At 39.7% G+C, this 16,794-nt stretch overlaps 1 protein-coding gene across 1 annotated transcript in view; it reads right to left on the reverse strand.

Moving 5' to 3' along the window:
* The window catches only part of galnt14 (UDP-N-acetyl-alpha-D-galactosamine:polypeptide N-acetylgalactosaminyltransferase 14 (GalNAc-T14)), a 28,652-nt gene that overhangs the window by 9,571 nt on the left and 2,287 nt on the right, over positions 1 to 16,794 (reverse strand). Inside the window, exons 2-8 of the mRNA XM_017485297.3 lie at positions 14,709 to 14,878; positions 11,400 to 11,498; positions 10,527 to 10,594; positions 9,511 to 9,576; positions 7,337 to 7,458; positions 1,041 to 1,128; positions 765 to 849 (exon numbers count right to left, since the gene is read on the reverse strand). Coding sequence (XP_017340786.1) covers positions 765 to 849; positions 1,041 to 1,128; positions 7,337 to 7,458; positions 9,511 to 9,576; positions 10,527 to 10,594; positions 11,400 to 11,498; positions 14,709 to 14,878 — 698 coding nt within the window. The remainder of the gene's footprint in view (positions 1 to 764; positions 850 to 1,040; positions 1,129 to 7,336; positions 7,459 to 9,510; positions 9,577 to 10,526; positions 10,595 to 11,399; positions 11,499 to 14,708; positions 14,879 to 16,794) is intronic.

A 16,794-nucleotide genomic window follows, 5' to 3' on the forward strand; every position in this document is an offset into this window, starting at 1 on the left:
ATTGAGGAAAATGAACCAATGTTATATATTATTTTCTGTGAGTGTATATATAGAAAATTCAAAAGGGTTCACAAACTTTCAAGCACCACTGTACGTTTGATCCTAAGCCAGTCCTGAACCATACAGTTAGTCGTTAGTCACATCACCAGTCAATTAGAAGCACAATTCCACATAAACAGGAAATATTACATACATGATTGAGATTATGTTGATATTTGCTTGATCTATTCAGTTTTTTGAGCCTTCGGGCCACAAATTTATCGCCATTTCAATGAAGAAACAACTCGAGAAAAAATGCACAATGCCTGCTAACATAATCCTAATATGCATTTGAATCTATGAATGCATAAATTACATTAATGGTAAATGTTGATAATATTCTGTTGTGTATACATATACACATATTCTGTTGTGCCTTATTAATATCGCAATTTGATTATATTTTGTACTACACTAGGAAAGAGCTATCCACATTGACTGATATAAAAACAGCTGATGTGTAGTTTTATAATCTCTCTCGTGTATGTGTTCCAGTACAGAAACTGTATTTTTGTGAGATGTCCATTGATTAAATACCATCACTATGTACTTGATGAAAACAAAATAGTAAATAGTAGTTCAACATTCAAACTAGGCTATGACTGAACTAATGTTCAGTTGGTGCACAGGCTGGAAGGCTTTATCTCCCTCAGGCTGCCAATCACTGGCTGTATGTTCTAGCTCAGATATGGGAATAGCCCCTCTTAATGCTCCTTTTCACCTACTTAATAGGTTCTGTGGGGTTGATTCTCTTGGCTCTCTTCTCAGCAGATAGCTGTTCCCACTTGAAATGGAGACTCCAGTCAAAGCCTGAGACGGAGGATAAGAAAATGAGCCAGTCACATATAAGCAGTGGTTCTTATATTCACCGTGTACTCATTTTAAGCAACTGAGATTAAATATTCCTTATGCTGTGCCTTTTTCCATATAATAAATAATGCAATCCTTGTGACCAGTAGATCGGTGGATGTGGACAGAGCGGTTTCAGTTTTGATTCTTACCACCCTGTAGGTTTGATGAAGCAGCAATGTAGGCAAATGAGTCCATGTTGATGATGTCTATCACTGGGCTGGCAATACAACTTGGGTCCTGAAATTAGCCAAGCCTGTCATAAAGCAGCTTTTCTTAACATATTTAATGTATTTCCTTTTACTCAGCACAATACATTCAGCAAGCTTCTGGCACAGAACATCAACCTCGAGCTTGTGCAGTGAGATGGGAAATTACTAACATGTGAAACCTGCGTGAAGTTGGCCCCCCACCCAACGCAAAACGTCAGCAAAACAGTCTCGATTGTTTGTGGTCCGTTTGTGCTGGTTTGTTCCATAAAAATTTTCGCTTGTGCTGCTTCGGTTTTGGAAATATTAAAAGAATATTTATAGGTCCTTCTGAGGTCATTCTGCCCCCCAACATGCTCCAAATTCACCCCAAATAGGCTCAATCGTTTGTGCTCCATTTGTGGTGGTTTGTGCCGTTAAAAGTTTCGTTTGTGCTGCTTCCGTTTTTAAAATAATAGACATTGAATTATGGTGCGATGACGTCACCAGCCCCCGACATGCTCCAAATTCAGATTGCTGGGACTAAGGCTGCTTCTAAGGTCAAACAGACTTCATATAAAACCATAATTAACTTTTTCACACCATCTGTTGTTACCCAGAAGAGGATGGATTCTCTTCTGAGTCTGGTTCCTCTCAAGGTTTCTTAGGGAACATCTTAGGGAGATTTTCCTTGCCGCAGTCGCCACCGGCTTGCTCAATTGGGATAAATTCACACATTTAAAATATGTATACCGTGTTTATATGATTCTGTAAAGCTGCTTTGAGTCAATGTCCATTGTAAAAAATGCTGTACAAATGAAATTGAATTGAATTGAATTGAACTATCTGTCTTCAAACCAAGACTAGAGTGCAAACACCATCAAGCCCGACTTCAAGAGAGACAGAAACGACTTCTCCAAGCAGGAGTAGGAAAACAAGGGTGTGTGGCCTACAACAAAAATACTTGAACTTGTGAAAGTAAATGTAAACATTGCAATCAGTGTTTTGTGTATAACACAGCATGTGGGCATATTTTGTTTTTTTTCTGACATTCCTGTCACTCTACTTCTAAGGTCATCATTGTTTTCGTTATCCAATGTATTTCTGTTTGCTCTATGTGCCATTTGTGTGTCTATATTGGTGGTGGGATGGGTTTCTTTTGTCTCCTCTCCCCTTATCTAGGCCCCGCCTACTTCATCCGCCACGTTCTGGCTTGTTGGCTTGCTAGTGGATGATCACGTCTTGTCCACGCCTGCTCCAGCTTTGTGCGACAGGATTGATTGCCTGCACGTTTCCGGAAGTGTACTTAAGCCTCGTCAGTCTCCATCCCAGGACAGATCATTGCCATTGCTTTGTATATAGAGAGAAGTGCTTTTCACCTGTATATGACTGTTTCGCCTGTCTATGACCTTATGCCCGATTTGACTTTGTTTATGCTCTTCCCCGTTACGATTCATGTGATACTTTGTGTTTATATGTATATATTATTTTGTTAATTAACACACTAATAGTCACCTCTGTAAATAGTGCACGGTTAAGAGTGGTTTGTAGGAAGTCGGCGCCATTTGTGTTGATTCTTCATTTCTCCTGGCTTTGGGTTAGCTAGGGAGTGCGGGAAGACGTTGTATTTTTGTTTTCTTTTCTTGTAGTTTAGTTAGTTTTCTTTTGGTAAAGTTAGAGGGTATTTTTGTTTATTTTGGCCTGGCCGGCTTCTGAAGAGTGAAACCACTATATATATAAAAGGTGCTCTGTCTGGAGAATAAAACAAAGTAAATGCAGTCTTGGTCTCGCCAACCCTTTTCTTTTTTTATTTTATTAAAAATGTTGCGGCCCGACCTAGACTGGGTCAAAACAATCATACACCTCCCAGATACATGGAGACCTCCTGCAGTAGGCCACATAATGTCCAAGAGCATCCTGGGTTAAGCCTTCTCTGAAAGCAATGACTGCCATTAAAGTAAGTCTCTCTCTTTGGAGCATCAGACTGGAGGGAAATTTACAGAAAGAAAATTCTGTGGAGGTGGTTCACAGGTCAGTGTCAATCCACAGAAGTTCTCCCAGACTGTAACTGTGAGAAACTTTAGCTGCATAGAGCACTTTTCCTGAGGTAAAGTCTGCCTTGAATGCAGAGGGACACTGACAGACTTCCTATTGGCCTGAGGCAGAGGGACTCCAGAAGGTTAGGGCCTTCTTCCACCACGGTCTGAAGATGAGCCATGCTAGAAGCCTGCAGTACAGCAACAGAAGTACAAACAAAGGGAATTTCCCTTGTGACTTCTGTGCTGAGACTGCAATACTATGAGGGGCACTGTTGTGTGAAGGAAACACATGCACGTTGTGTCATTGACTTTTCAATGATTGTGGAGATGTGGCACTGTGCCTCGATTTGGAGAGCACCAGACTTCAATTGGACAGCTTTGAATATTCCACTCAGAAGCTCTGCCTTCTGTATGTAGACCTGTGTTTTTCAGACCCTTTGTGGTGATTGTTTTCACTAGCTGGAGGAGGTTTTGTTGGACTCCTCACCGCAAACAATATTTCCAAAAGTGACACTATAGCAGAAAGCACAACATAAGAATGGACAAAAAGCATCAAATGCACATGTGTTCAGCACAGAGATTCTTGATTTCCTGAGTTTAACAGGCTGTTGATTATTTCCATTTTTCAACAGTTCCACTTTCAGTCTTTTCCCCTCACGGATGGATCAGCGTGGGCAAGGAGAGAGGTATGACGTCTTCTTCCTCTTTTTGCGTGGAACCGGTAGGTTTCTCCAGTTTTCAATAGCATCTTCATCTGTTGGATGGATATTTGTGACAGTGTCAGACTTCCCAGAACAGGAAGCATCCATTTCTGGTTTTCCATCTACACTGCAAGTTGTGCTGTGTAAATTCGCATATTGCCCTCAATGAAAGACAGATGTCGAGCAATGAATTGATCCACCGATTTGAAGCCCCGATTTGATGTTTTTGAACTCTGCTCAACATTGGCTGAACTTGTGGTGATGGTGCTTCTGAAATGAGGGATCATTACCCCTGTCCAGAGTGTTAAGTAACTTGCAAGCCAGATTATATTGGGAATAATCTCAGGGAGGAAGTGCATATTATCATGTTCACCGTTAGCCACGGCAAGTGACCTGCTCTTCTCACATATGTCTGTCCCCCACTGCCGTAGGTCTGTCTGCGTTTGGTCACATGGATCCACTTTTTCCAGGTTCTCACCCTCTACATCTGGAATGATTACACACTCTTCTGCAATTCGGGCTTTCAGATATTTCTTACACCTTTCTGATATAAGGAGGGCTCCAGAGCTGTCATTGCCCTCTGCTTCTCTGAGAGCCACAACAGTAATACTGCATAGTAGCTCTCTTGCATTGTCCATGGATGACTTGAGAAGCTGTGCCATTGACCTCACAAAGAAATCTTTAATGCGATGTGTTTTTTTCTTCAAGCAGTCACACTGGCAGATCATCTTGATGTAGTGTGCAACATCAACCCGAACAAAACAAGGTGGCACTTTTGCTGACTCTTTAAGACAGCACAGCACTCATTGATGTAGGTCTTCATATCAGGATGAGGAGTAAAAGCCTTGACCAGAGCTCCAAGCAAAACCAGAGAAAAGTCTCTCATAATCTCTTTTGGAATTGGTGCACCTGCACGTATCCATTCTGTCAGCCAATGTGTTATCGCATTAACATTGTGTCTCTCTGACAGCTTTTGCACCACTGGGACACTTGAACTCTCATCCCCTGCCAGAACACCCTGATATAAGAAGATATGGCCAGACATGCCATTTGGTCTCTGTAGTTTCCTCAATACTCAGCCAGTTGCACCAAAGCTCACAGTTGGGTAAGTAGACTTCTTTGATAATAACTTGTACATAAACATTTGTGTTTGACTCCAGTAGTGACAGAAAAACTTGTCCAGTCCAATGTCTTTAATGCTACCAGTGTGAGGTGCACTGTATTTTAACAGCCAGTGTGCAGGGAGTCATCAGTGTTTTTAATTATACATTTGAGCACCATTGGGCTGTTCATTTCAGGCTCTCTGTCACATTTTATGTGAACGTGGCCACGACATTCCTTACAGTTGCCTCTGATTTCTTTGAATTTCTCTGTGGCCCATGGATAGACTTTGGCTCTTTTAAAGACTAATGTGCAGGGGCTTTTTACTTCTTGCCATATGTGATTATTTATCACATGCGTCCACAATGCCAGGCTTCAAAATGGTCTATTCCCTTTTTTGTGTTTTAGAGAACCCCGCATTGTGCCCGATGCTCCCTGGGATAGGCTCCAGGTTTCCTTGTGACCCTGAAGGAGTATAAGTGGTATAGAAGATGGATGGATGGATGGATGGATGTGTTTTAGAGAACTTGTTTTTGTATAGTTTTTTTGTATAGTGTATAGTTTTTAACTGTTTCAGGCATAAATTCAATCCATTTCTGAAATGGAACTTCAGCATAAAAAGTACAGCAATCTTTTGGTCTGGGGGAAAGGGACCCTGGATCAAAATCAGTGTCATCACTACTGCCACTTGTTTCATGATCACTTTCATAAATAAACCCTAAAGCACACCAAATGTTGTGTCTGTTCAATTTAACGAAAGTATATAGAGCCTTTGCAGTGATCTTGTTTTCTAGCCGCTCACTAAGCTCTGTCCAGATGCTCTGATTAGGAGTAGCTGTGTTGCCATTTTGGACTATGGCCTCTTTTGATGAACAGAGAACTGTGAAAATGGAATACCTGATGACTGCTGGTTTCTTGAATAACCATCTGGAATAGCCAAAACATAATTACCCACTGAAATAATCCTGAAAATTGTCATATTCAGTATAAACTTGTTTTCATGTATTACTGTATTTGCCAGAATACAAGGAAAATATAACATAGTAATAAAATATAAGGATATAATATCTTATATTAGGACCAATATGGTAATGTTGGCCCCTAGATGCACAACGTATTCAAAAAACTAACATGGGTCACATGTGCAGCTGTAATTAGCATTTCATAGCTACATTAGCCATATTAGTATTAGCAATGAGTTTTCTGTTGAATGAACATTGACAATCTTAACTCTCTTGAATGTTGTACCATTATGATTGAAGTTAACTAATAATATTGTAACTAACAGTGTTAATACATTGTACTTACACTGGCCAGAATTTTGATTTAGTAACAATATATCGACTTTTCCTATACTAACTTAACACTAATTTCCACAAGAGCATCTTGACCTGAAGTGTCACTTGCACCTAGTGTCGCAAATGATACTCCTTTTAAATAAATGAAAAGTTCAATCATGAGAGACCAGTGAATAAAGTAAAGATAATTGTTGATTGACCAAATGATGAGAGGATTAGTCCTGACAAAGTCTTTGGCAATTCGACTCTAAAAGAGTGCTCACACCGACCAGCACAAACATACAAGACTATTTGGAGTGAATTTGGAGCGTTTCGATGTCTCATATTTTAAAAATGGAAGCAGCACAAATGGAGCACAAACTATTGAGACTATTTTGGGGCCTTTTTGCATTGGGGGTGCGGGTGAGGGGTTACTTCACGCAGGTGCAGGAGAACTATATTTTTTTCTTAATGTTTTCTAAATATTGTAATAAAAGTTTCTTAAATTTCATCCTAGTTCGCTGGTTCCTGATGTCCTGATATGTTAGCTCTCACTAATCTACTAAAGAGGCATTTGTTGAAATGCACCAAATTCACTAAGTGGTGTGACATACCTAAAACATGAGCTAGCAAATCCATAAACTTAAAAGGGAACAATAGCATTGAACTCCACTACTGTATTATTTATTCCACTTGTATTCCAAGCAATTTAATTTTCTCCCCCCCATTTCCTGACAGATTGTGTCGATTGGGCCTACTCTGTTAGGGTTCTTACTCAATCGTATCTACCCTCCTATATGTTCTCTTCATATTGTGTTTGTTTTTCAAGCCATCCTGCTATTTTTAATCAGGCATCTAGCAACTCAGCCTATTCCCTATGATATTGTGGTCATTTGTATGTGTTTGTTCTGGTCAGGGACATGGTGGATCTAGAACCTGTCCTGGAATCACTAGGCATGAAGCTGGAATACACCTTGTATAGGATGTTAGTCCATTTATAATATATAATATTTATTTCAAAAGAAAATCATTTATAATGTCAGTTGTGTAAACATCGACTTGCCATATTGCAAATTTGGCACATATGGTACCTAGTGGTTCAATGGGTTTGTGTTGGACAAGAAAGTCAGAGAATTCAGCACCTCTTTGATCCTCTGAAGCAGTGGAGGCAGCCAGTCTTTGTTGACCTCACAGTGGCTATCGAGGAAGGTGAGGACTTCTGCTTCAGCAGCATCTGCCCCTCGAACCCTGGACCTGATCAACCCTGAGTAACAAATAGGTGCTAAGTTACAGTACAGCCTGTGATTCATCATCCTCCAAATCACCGATGCAGTGGATAGGATTTTTCAAATTGTAGATACCATGTACATTACAGACATCATACCAGTAAAGCACCAAGCCATCTCGTCACACCCTCTCTCTGATCTAACCCTCTCACGGAAACCTCACATCTGGTTACAATGCTTAGAAATCTCACCTCAAACAGAAGGCTCTCAGCTCTCACTGGTGGGAAACCAACAGCCTTTGTCCTGCACTCGGGCTGCGGAGATTCCCTGCATTGTCTTCCATTTCCCTCACAGCTTACTTTTGGTTTTAATGGTAGGTGAAACAGTTGCTGTCTAACTTCTGCCAGGTATTAAAAGAATTGCAGATCCATGACAGATCACTCAAACATGAAAACACACTTCTCCTAATGCAGTTCTTCTTCTTTTCTTTTCTTTTCTTTAAAAAAAATAAATAAAATTTTTTTACTAAAGATATCCTATTTGCAAAATAGTGTGGCCCAGTAGTTTTTTAATCCACAGCCTGTACTGTACTATCTCTGCACTGACACTTTAGAGGTTTTTTTCTCCCTGATCCTAACAAACCTATGGTCTGAACAGGAAAACAACACAAAAAAATGTTCACTGCATGAGTGTTATGGGACCAGGAATGAGAAACACTAGTGCAGCGCTGTTCTATGCTTTACCTCACACATCACCGTCCAGGCACAGCATCTATTAAGACAGCTGTAACATCCTAAACAATGAACAGCTCAGCAAGGAAACCCACGCTAATGGAATTTCACTAAACAAAGAGTGCCATTTAAACCACTGGGCAGTGACCCCGCCTCGTAGCTATGGATAAAGGAAGCAGTCACTGATGTAACAACATAATTATTTCCCAAAGCCCCTGTGTGTTTTAGTCAGGCACAAGACAAAATTCTTTGCTTGCAAATTCATATATCAAGAGTCCTGATCACTGTTTGCACTATAATGTGTCACATGAAGCTGCTTATATCAAAATGTTGTGTTGTTGTTGTTTTTTTAGAGGTAATATGAGGTCTAGGTAATGTGAAATATGTGTGACAGTGGAACAAACCAAAAATCTTGATTGGAACAAATAATATATAACGCAACAACTAATAATTTGGATCTATACAAGGAAGTGTTAATACTGTTACACTATTCAGCTATTCTGGGAACTGATTACATTGACACTCTAACTACTAACTACTCACACTACATGTATTTACACATACACACAGTGCCAAGACAACACAAGTGTGACCAAAGAAAAAAAACATCAACGTGGAATGCAGAAGAACAGCAGAAAAATTCAAGCAAAGACATTTGAGTGATGTTATGCATGTGAATAATGATTATTTTTATAATGACAGTCTATTGTTTGTTCTGGGAAACAGAGCACAGGACAGCAAGTATTGTGAAACGTGATAGTTAGCAGAAAAAAATTCCAACAGTGCTTGTTTAAGCAGCTTACTAGAATAAGCCAATGGCTAAAGATACTCCTATATACATGTGTCATGGGGAGGATGTGAAAACTTGTTCCGAATGCTTTCCAAAACTGCTAGCATCCTCTTCTCTTTGACTCCAATGAGTTAATACTTACTAGCACCAGTAGATTGCCTTTGACTCCAGTGAGTTAATACTTACTAGCACCAGTAGATTGCTACAGAAATTGAAAGATCTGGGCCTTTTTATAAACACAGAGGCTGCCCTGGTCTTTTTCTGTACAGTGCACTGGTGTTATCAGTACAGTCTGTTGTTCAGGTAGACCACCAGGTACTTCACATGCTCCTTAATGGTTACTGGCTTGACAGGCCCTCTAATATGTGGAAAATCCACCAAATGTTTGGATCTGTTTTAGGATCAGCCTATGAAGTGATGTGACATATGTGACAAATGCCAGGCCTTAAGGGTGTTTGGATGTGATGTCTTTGGCTGTACTATAGCAGACATCTGCTCACGCTAACTTGCTAACCAGTACGCACATAATTACAGAGAACATGTATACGAAGAAATTAAAACAAGCCTACCTTCTCTTCGTTTATTGCGAAGACACTTGACTTTAGGTAACTTGGTGAGAAAAAGACAGTCATTTGCTGAAAGAACAAAGAATATGCATTGATAAGTCCTATCAAATCCCATCATCTTTTCTCCTCCAAGTTATAATACTAGCGCTTATTATTTATTTATTTATTTATTTATTTATTTATTTATTTATTAAGGACCATGCCTTGTTTCCCAAATAGTGCTACTCAAGATAAGCCAATACAACAGTAAACGAAGCAGAAGATTCTACGTTTACATGGACAGCAATAATCTTATTATTGAACTTATTCTGAATAATAAAATATTGTGATTAAGGTGCTTACATGAGTTGCTTTTAGAATATTCCTTTCATGTTCCTGTTTTACATGTTATAGATCATAGATCGATTAACAGCACACGTCATTGCTTCACACACCACGGCGTCCGACATTCCCTCCAGAATTTCATGTATCGACATACGATTCATTTTCGTTATGGTACCGTATACAGTTTTGGGTGTTTCAATTTTAATTTTCCAAAAGCTTCAAGTGCAATTAAGTATTTGTCATGTTGTATGTGCAAATAGACGACTGTTTGAAGCCATCGGCTGCGTCTGAAACCACATACTTACCTACTATGTATTATATAGAAATACACATATTTTGCCTACTATGCATTAGGTAACTACGCAGTTTCAGATACAGCTGTGCTCTCTTGTTTGCCGTAAAATGGTTGAGCACTGCCATGTGTATATGTGTCCTGTCGCAAAATGCTTCCACATGACGTTAATAGTGTGATTAAGGTGTTTACATGTCTGTAATGCACATTGATCATGTGACTAAAATAGGAATACTCCACATGTCTTAATTCAATTTGTTTTTATTTCGAATATGACTTTATACAGATTAATGTCATCAATAATCACTGTTTACATGGTAGATTCTTAATGAGAGTATCGTCTTAATCGGGTTAATATTGGATTATTGTTGTTCTTGTAAACATACTGACTGTCATGACTTACGATCCACACTGAAGTCGTCCACCAGGATGATCTCATGAATCAGATGCACAGGCGTCCGATTCAGCACACTGGCAGAGAGAAGATGAAAGACACATCATTCTGAGTTAGATGAGCTTTTTTTTATCTGACAGGTGGAAAATCACATTCATTCAAAAATAAATAAATAAATAATAGAATAAGTTTGAGAAGTATTAGGTATAAGGCACCAAAGTAAGATACTAGAATGGATAAAGTCCTGGAAGGTGCTTTTAATGTGGCAAAAACCTGACACATTATCATCTGACGCATAAATGTCCTTATCCATCTGTATATATTTGAATATGACGGACCCTGACAGAAATCACTGGAGAAAAAAGGAGGGAAACATTTACTGAGGTGAAACTGAGACTCTAATTTGAATGGCTGAGGTCACACCTGCCCGCACTTATATACACCATTCCATTCTCATTCCAAAACTAAGGGGATTAATATTAATCTGTTCCCCATTAGATGTTATTATAAGCTCCATAATTAGATGTTGAGGAGGCCTGGGGTGCAGTCGGTGTTCCAGTTCATCACAAAAGTGTTCAGTGGGGTTGAGGTCAGGGCTCTTTGCAGGACACACAAGTTCTTCCACCTGCTTCCAACCGTAACCCATGTTGACTTCACATATATGGTGTGGTATTTAAGAACGTAGGGAAGTATTATTACTACTTTTAGCAAACCTGAACCCTTTATAACTTATTTTTATGGAGAGTAACCATCTTCACAAAACACCAACGAATCTGTTTATAAGCTGAAGAATGTCGGTGCTAACAGCATGTCCTGACTACTTTTATTTATTTTTGAACATGGTACTGTTTAATAGAACTAAGTGTAAAGGGGTTGTCTCACCTCCTCAGTGTACGCAGTAGAGTGGAGCGGGCTTCGTTGTGCAGTGTGATCACTATACTGGTGGATGGCAGCTCAGTGTCATAGTGCAGCATTGTACACCTGATGAGAGGACAGGGCACAGAAATCATGACACAGCATTCCCCGCAGCAAAGTTACACAATGACCAAGTGTCATTATTACAGAGAACGTTCCAAGCCCAATTTAAAAAAAAAAACAAAAAACCATAATACACCACATATATATGTAGAATGCTGTTTTTATTCAAATTTATGAAATAAATACACCAAAAATCTCTGACGGCTCTTCTCTGAGCTTGTTGTGATTCCATCTGCCTTAAAGCAAGCATAACTTCATTAGTGACGGAGCAGGTAAGGCACATAATCACAGTCAAGGACAAAGTAGAATAAAAAAACAGTAATATCAACACAGTAGAAAGGCTTGTTAACAACAGAGACAACTGAGCATGCTGCATGCTTCTCGCTCAGAGCGAGGGAAAATCCTGAGGGGAATCAACAACACACCCCCCCCCCCCCCCCCACCCACCCACTTTTCTCAAAGTGCCAGAAAACTCTCCCTCCCCCGGTGGTACTGGCCCTTTGGGCAAAATGTTCACGCAGCCACTCAGGTCCAGAGGCAGGCATTGTCCAACAAGTAGCTGGTTCCTTGAGGAGCCGAGGAGCAGACATGAGGCTAGGGCAGGTTCACCAGGGTCGTTAGGCAAGAACCAGGCTTGGGAAGCTGTGTCTTCAGTTTCAGACAGGAGCTTGACTTGGTGGGCCAGCCTATTGGCCTCAGGCAAGAGTCGAGCTAGTTGAGCCGTCCAGTCGGCGTCAGGTGGAAACAGAGCTTAGTCGTTGGTCTCAGGCATGAGCATAACTTGGTTGGCTCTGTCAGCAGCCTCAGGTGTACTGAGGAGCTCGTCATGTTTTAGGTAAATTCATTAAAAACATTATTTACAGCTGTTTGTTTTACCTTTGATTTCGTTAGTATTTAAACCCCTTGTGTATCTTTGTTAGATGTAAAGTATTGTGTGTTATGTGTTTTCTGCCAGACCCGTACCAAGCCTATTATCTTCGTGTTTCTCGTTTCATGGTTTTGGTCCTGTTTTGTCTTCAAGTTTCTGATTCTCGCTTTGGCTAGTTGATTTTGTTTGCCGTACGCCTGACCATTTGCCCCTTTTGACTATGTTTGTGCTACACAATTTGGATTATCTGTCTGCCTCTCTTTAATAAAAAACTGCACTTGCATATGTCTGATATTTCATTACATGACAACATGTCCAACAACAACTAGTTCATTTTAAAACTTACTCCATTAATATGTCTTTTTCCTCTAAAAAGAATAAAAATGCAGAAAGAAGAAGAATATTATGTAATAAGTAATATATTAATATTTATATAATATTTTGCATTGAATAATTCTCTGTAAAAAAAACATAATTTGATCTTCTACAAACTAGTACAGGGCCTGACTGCTTGTGTAAATGTGAGATTTTTCTACGTTTTAATAAATTTACCAAAATTCTTCAAAACCTGGTTATGCTTTTTCATTATGAGATTAATGTGAAAAATGAAACCATTTTTGATTGTGATTGTGTGCCATAATATACAGTATACTCAGCCAACAGCTTAACATTACTGTATTTAACAGAAAGCTATAGTATAGTTTTCAAGGTATTTGGCAAACAGAGCAGGATTATTCATATGTGTCAACATTTTTTTGAGAGAATGTCTAAGGCAGCTGTGAAAGAAGCAGCAAGAAATCATTAGATACGTCTGTATTTATGAGGCTATGAACAATGGCAGTGTTTTAACATCTGGACATCCTCTAGTGGGCGACTAGGCATTGGTGGGATTATAGTTCTGTGAACCTATTCGCAGAGTAACTACTTGGTTGACAATGGTTCTGAGTGACAGGGAACCCATGGAATACAATACAATGCAGTGGTGCCTTCATACAATAATTTTTCATTATAGCAAAAAACAAAAATAAGTATTGCTTGAAGTTGTGCCTTTTTAAATTTTTTAATCAAGTCCAGACTACTGCAGCACAGACCTCCTAGAGTGGTACGCCTCTCAGGATCACCCATCAGGTACGTCACAGCTTGAAGCCGGTCAGTAGGCCGTGGTAATATCCTGTCATCCAGTGGGATAATCTCTGCTTAGAGAGGGAGCACCCCATGTCTTTGCACTGAGACAGAAGAATAACTGGTCTGATGAACAAATATTTGCTGTGTGGTTCAAATAGTGCAATAAGGCACGTACCGAACACAATAGGGAATGTTCTGCAAACTGACTTTCACAGAACACCGTGAGGTCAGTCACCTGGTTCACAAATTTTTTAGAAACATAACCTTAGACCTCAACCCTGTGTCACCAGCGCATGCATGCAGTTCTGCTTTCCTGTTAAGGAACTCCAATCCAAGGGGTTCAAAATCCCATGCCTGATTCCTGGGAGAGCATGGTGATTGGTTGCATCTAACTTCTTTCAGAAATGCTGCTATGCTGAAATACCCACCACATTACCATAATATTATTGTACACTTACCACAGACAGGGACCTGCCATCCCATGGCAAAATGGGCTAACAGGGTTCTAGCATTCAGGATAATATCCCAGACTGCTACTGTATAGTCATTATTCAACCCATGGGGGCAGTCATCAAATTTATGTGTGCAGACATCCTGGCTGAGAATCCCACACTGTTGTGTCTGTGACAATGAATCTGGATTTCCAGTGCTTCTAAGCCACTAGCGAGAGCAGCAGTTGGAATCAGAGTCTCTTTGGCCCTTTCAAGGGTCTTGAGTAGAACCAGCATTGCTGAATGCTGTGTAGAGTAAGTCGCTCTCAGCAAGAGACAACAGGCGATGTGAAAAATCAGAGCACTGAGTGCAACAATCAGGGCCATACATAGCATTAGAACAATTTCTAGCTAATTTGTAGAGAGCATAGGAGGGATGATAACAAGTTTAGTAAGCCAACAAGAGAACCCAATCTTGCTAGTAGCCACTGAGAGAATATAAGAATGTTCTTGCCACACCCTGAAGGAGTTGATGGGAGATGATGGGAGTCTATCACAAGCTTTGGAGCATGGGATTTTTCCCATGGGATCTCCAAGATACACAAAAGGTCTGACATGGACCAAGTCAAGTAGAGTCAAAGGAACTGAAGTGACTGTGCATAGCATACTTATTCTAAGTACTACTGTATGTCATGGTCATTGCATGACTTTGTGGGAAGTCGCAGCATAGTGGGCACACGTACTAGGGGATATTCAGGTGTGAAGTAGAACCTTACGCACACAGCCTACCTGTAATGTCGGGTGTCTTTAAGTGCTCTGTTGCTGGGGATCCTCTCACTCTCTCTTTGATTGAAAGCATACTGACTGTAAGGATCTTGGCCTGGCTTCCACCTGTCAGCATTGAGGTAGTTCTTCTCTTCGAACTCATCCAAGAGATCATCCCATTCTGTATTTGATATCTGGAACAAAAGCAATCATGCACCGTTGTAGATCAGTCTGCTGTTAGGAGTTCTGTAGATAATCGAGCAGCTGTATTACCGGCCCTGAGCTGGTCTTGAAAATAGCTGAGAACAGCATCATGGATTTTTCCGCTTTATAAATACTCTTTATTTAAAATGAATCATGACCTCTTTCCTTCCCCCCCCCGCCCCCCCCCCCTTTAAAATTTTTTTTTTTTTATACCTTTTCAGGAAAAAAAAAAGACAGTCATATGCATAAATGTATTTTCCTTCTAATGGAATAGCATTGCAGGTTAGATCAGCCACACCACAAACACGTCAGTCATCCAGCCCATCATTCAAAGCTAACATTATTATTACATAGTCAACCATTTGCATTAATGTTAGCTAGAAGTCTATGCCAAGTTGTGTTGTTTGGGCCAGGTAAGAAAGTAAACAGATAGTCAAAGCATTGGCAAGAGGTATTAGTCTCATTTGATTAAATGCAGCATCTGTGCTGATTGAACTGGCTTAACTTTTCAGAATAATGTCGTTATGCTAATTAGGCTATATGTGGATGTTGGGGAAAAACCCTGTAAACTGACAATTATATGTAGCATTGAATGATGACAGAGACAGGGCAGGACAGGAAGATATTTAATGGTACAGAAGGGCATTGTAGATGTTCTGTAGTGTGAAGCAACCTTGCACGTTTTTTCAGTGCTGGTGAGGATGTCATAACCTGCTGCTTTGAAAAAGCGACATCATCATCTTAACAACCGGTAATAAAGGTGGGTAATTGTAGGTGTCCTTTTCCAAAGCATAACGAGGGCCAGGCTTTCAGTTCAGGCTGCAGAAAATCAGCTAAAAGCCTGTGGAGTCTACAGAAGGAGCACTAAATCTGACATTTTCATTTACACAATTCAGATAACAGAATACAATATACAGTAGGATATCGAAGTATTAAAATGTTGGATCTAGGAGTGGAAAGGTACTGTATGAATAATTCATGGTATGTTAATCATATAGCCCAGATTTCAGGAGAACACAGCTATCTGGATGACATTAAATAATTCTGTAGTGGCAATGAAGGCCACTTAGTGAAATGATGTGTCCAGATGAATTACTGAAATAAATTCTAAAAGGCATTGTTTCATCCGCTTAATGTAGTTCTTTCCCCTCCAATGTAAAAAGAAGTGATTCATATGTTATATAATTTTATAATAAGGTACTAGGACAGAAAAACGTAACGTTTTAAAATATTAAATATTAATAAATATTACAATGAACATTCTGTTGTGTTTGCTAAATTATGTTGTTTTTAGAATATACAGTCAGGGCCATAAATATCTGGATGTTGACATTGTTATTTTCATTGTCTACCACAGTATACTGGAGCAGAAATTACATATGAGCTCAAAGGGCAGACTTTCAGCTTTATTTTGAGGATATTTACATCCAAATCAGATGAACAGTGTAGAAAGTACAACACTTTATATATCTGGTCCCTCCCTTATTAAGGGATCAAAAGTATTTGGACAATGGTCTGCTCAGCTGTTCCATGGCCAAATTCTCTTATTCTCTCATTATTTCACTGACAAGTAAGCAGATAGAAGGTCTAGAGTGGATTTGGCATTTGCATTAGGAATCTGTTGCTGTTAACTCTCGATATGAAGTCCAAAGAGCTGATGGGTTTGTTTTGAGAGTTCAGGCTAATGATGGCAGTGGCAGTGGCCAGTAAAGCAAGCCATCATTAGACTGAACAATCAAAACAAACCTATCGAAAGATAGCACAAACATGTGTGGTAAAATGTGTGGTAAAATCAACTAACTTGTACAATCATGAACAAAAGAACACACTGGTGAGTTTAGGAACACCAACAGGCCTGGAAGATCACAGAAAACAAGTGTGGTGGATGACAGAAGAATTCCTTCCC

Source organism: Ictalurus punctatus, chromosome 2 (assembly GCF_001660625.3).
Source record: "Ictalurus punctatus breed USDA103 chromosome 2, Coco_2.0, whole genome shotgun sequence".
Classification (NCBI taxonomy): domain Eukaryota; kingdom Metazoa; phylum Chordata; class Actinopteri; order Siluriformes; family Ictaluridae; genus Ictalurus; species Ictalurus punctatus.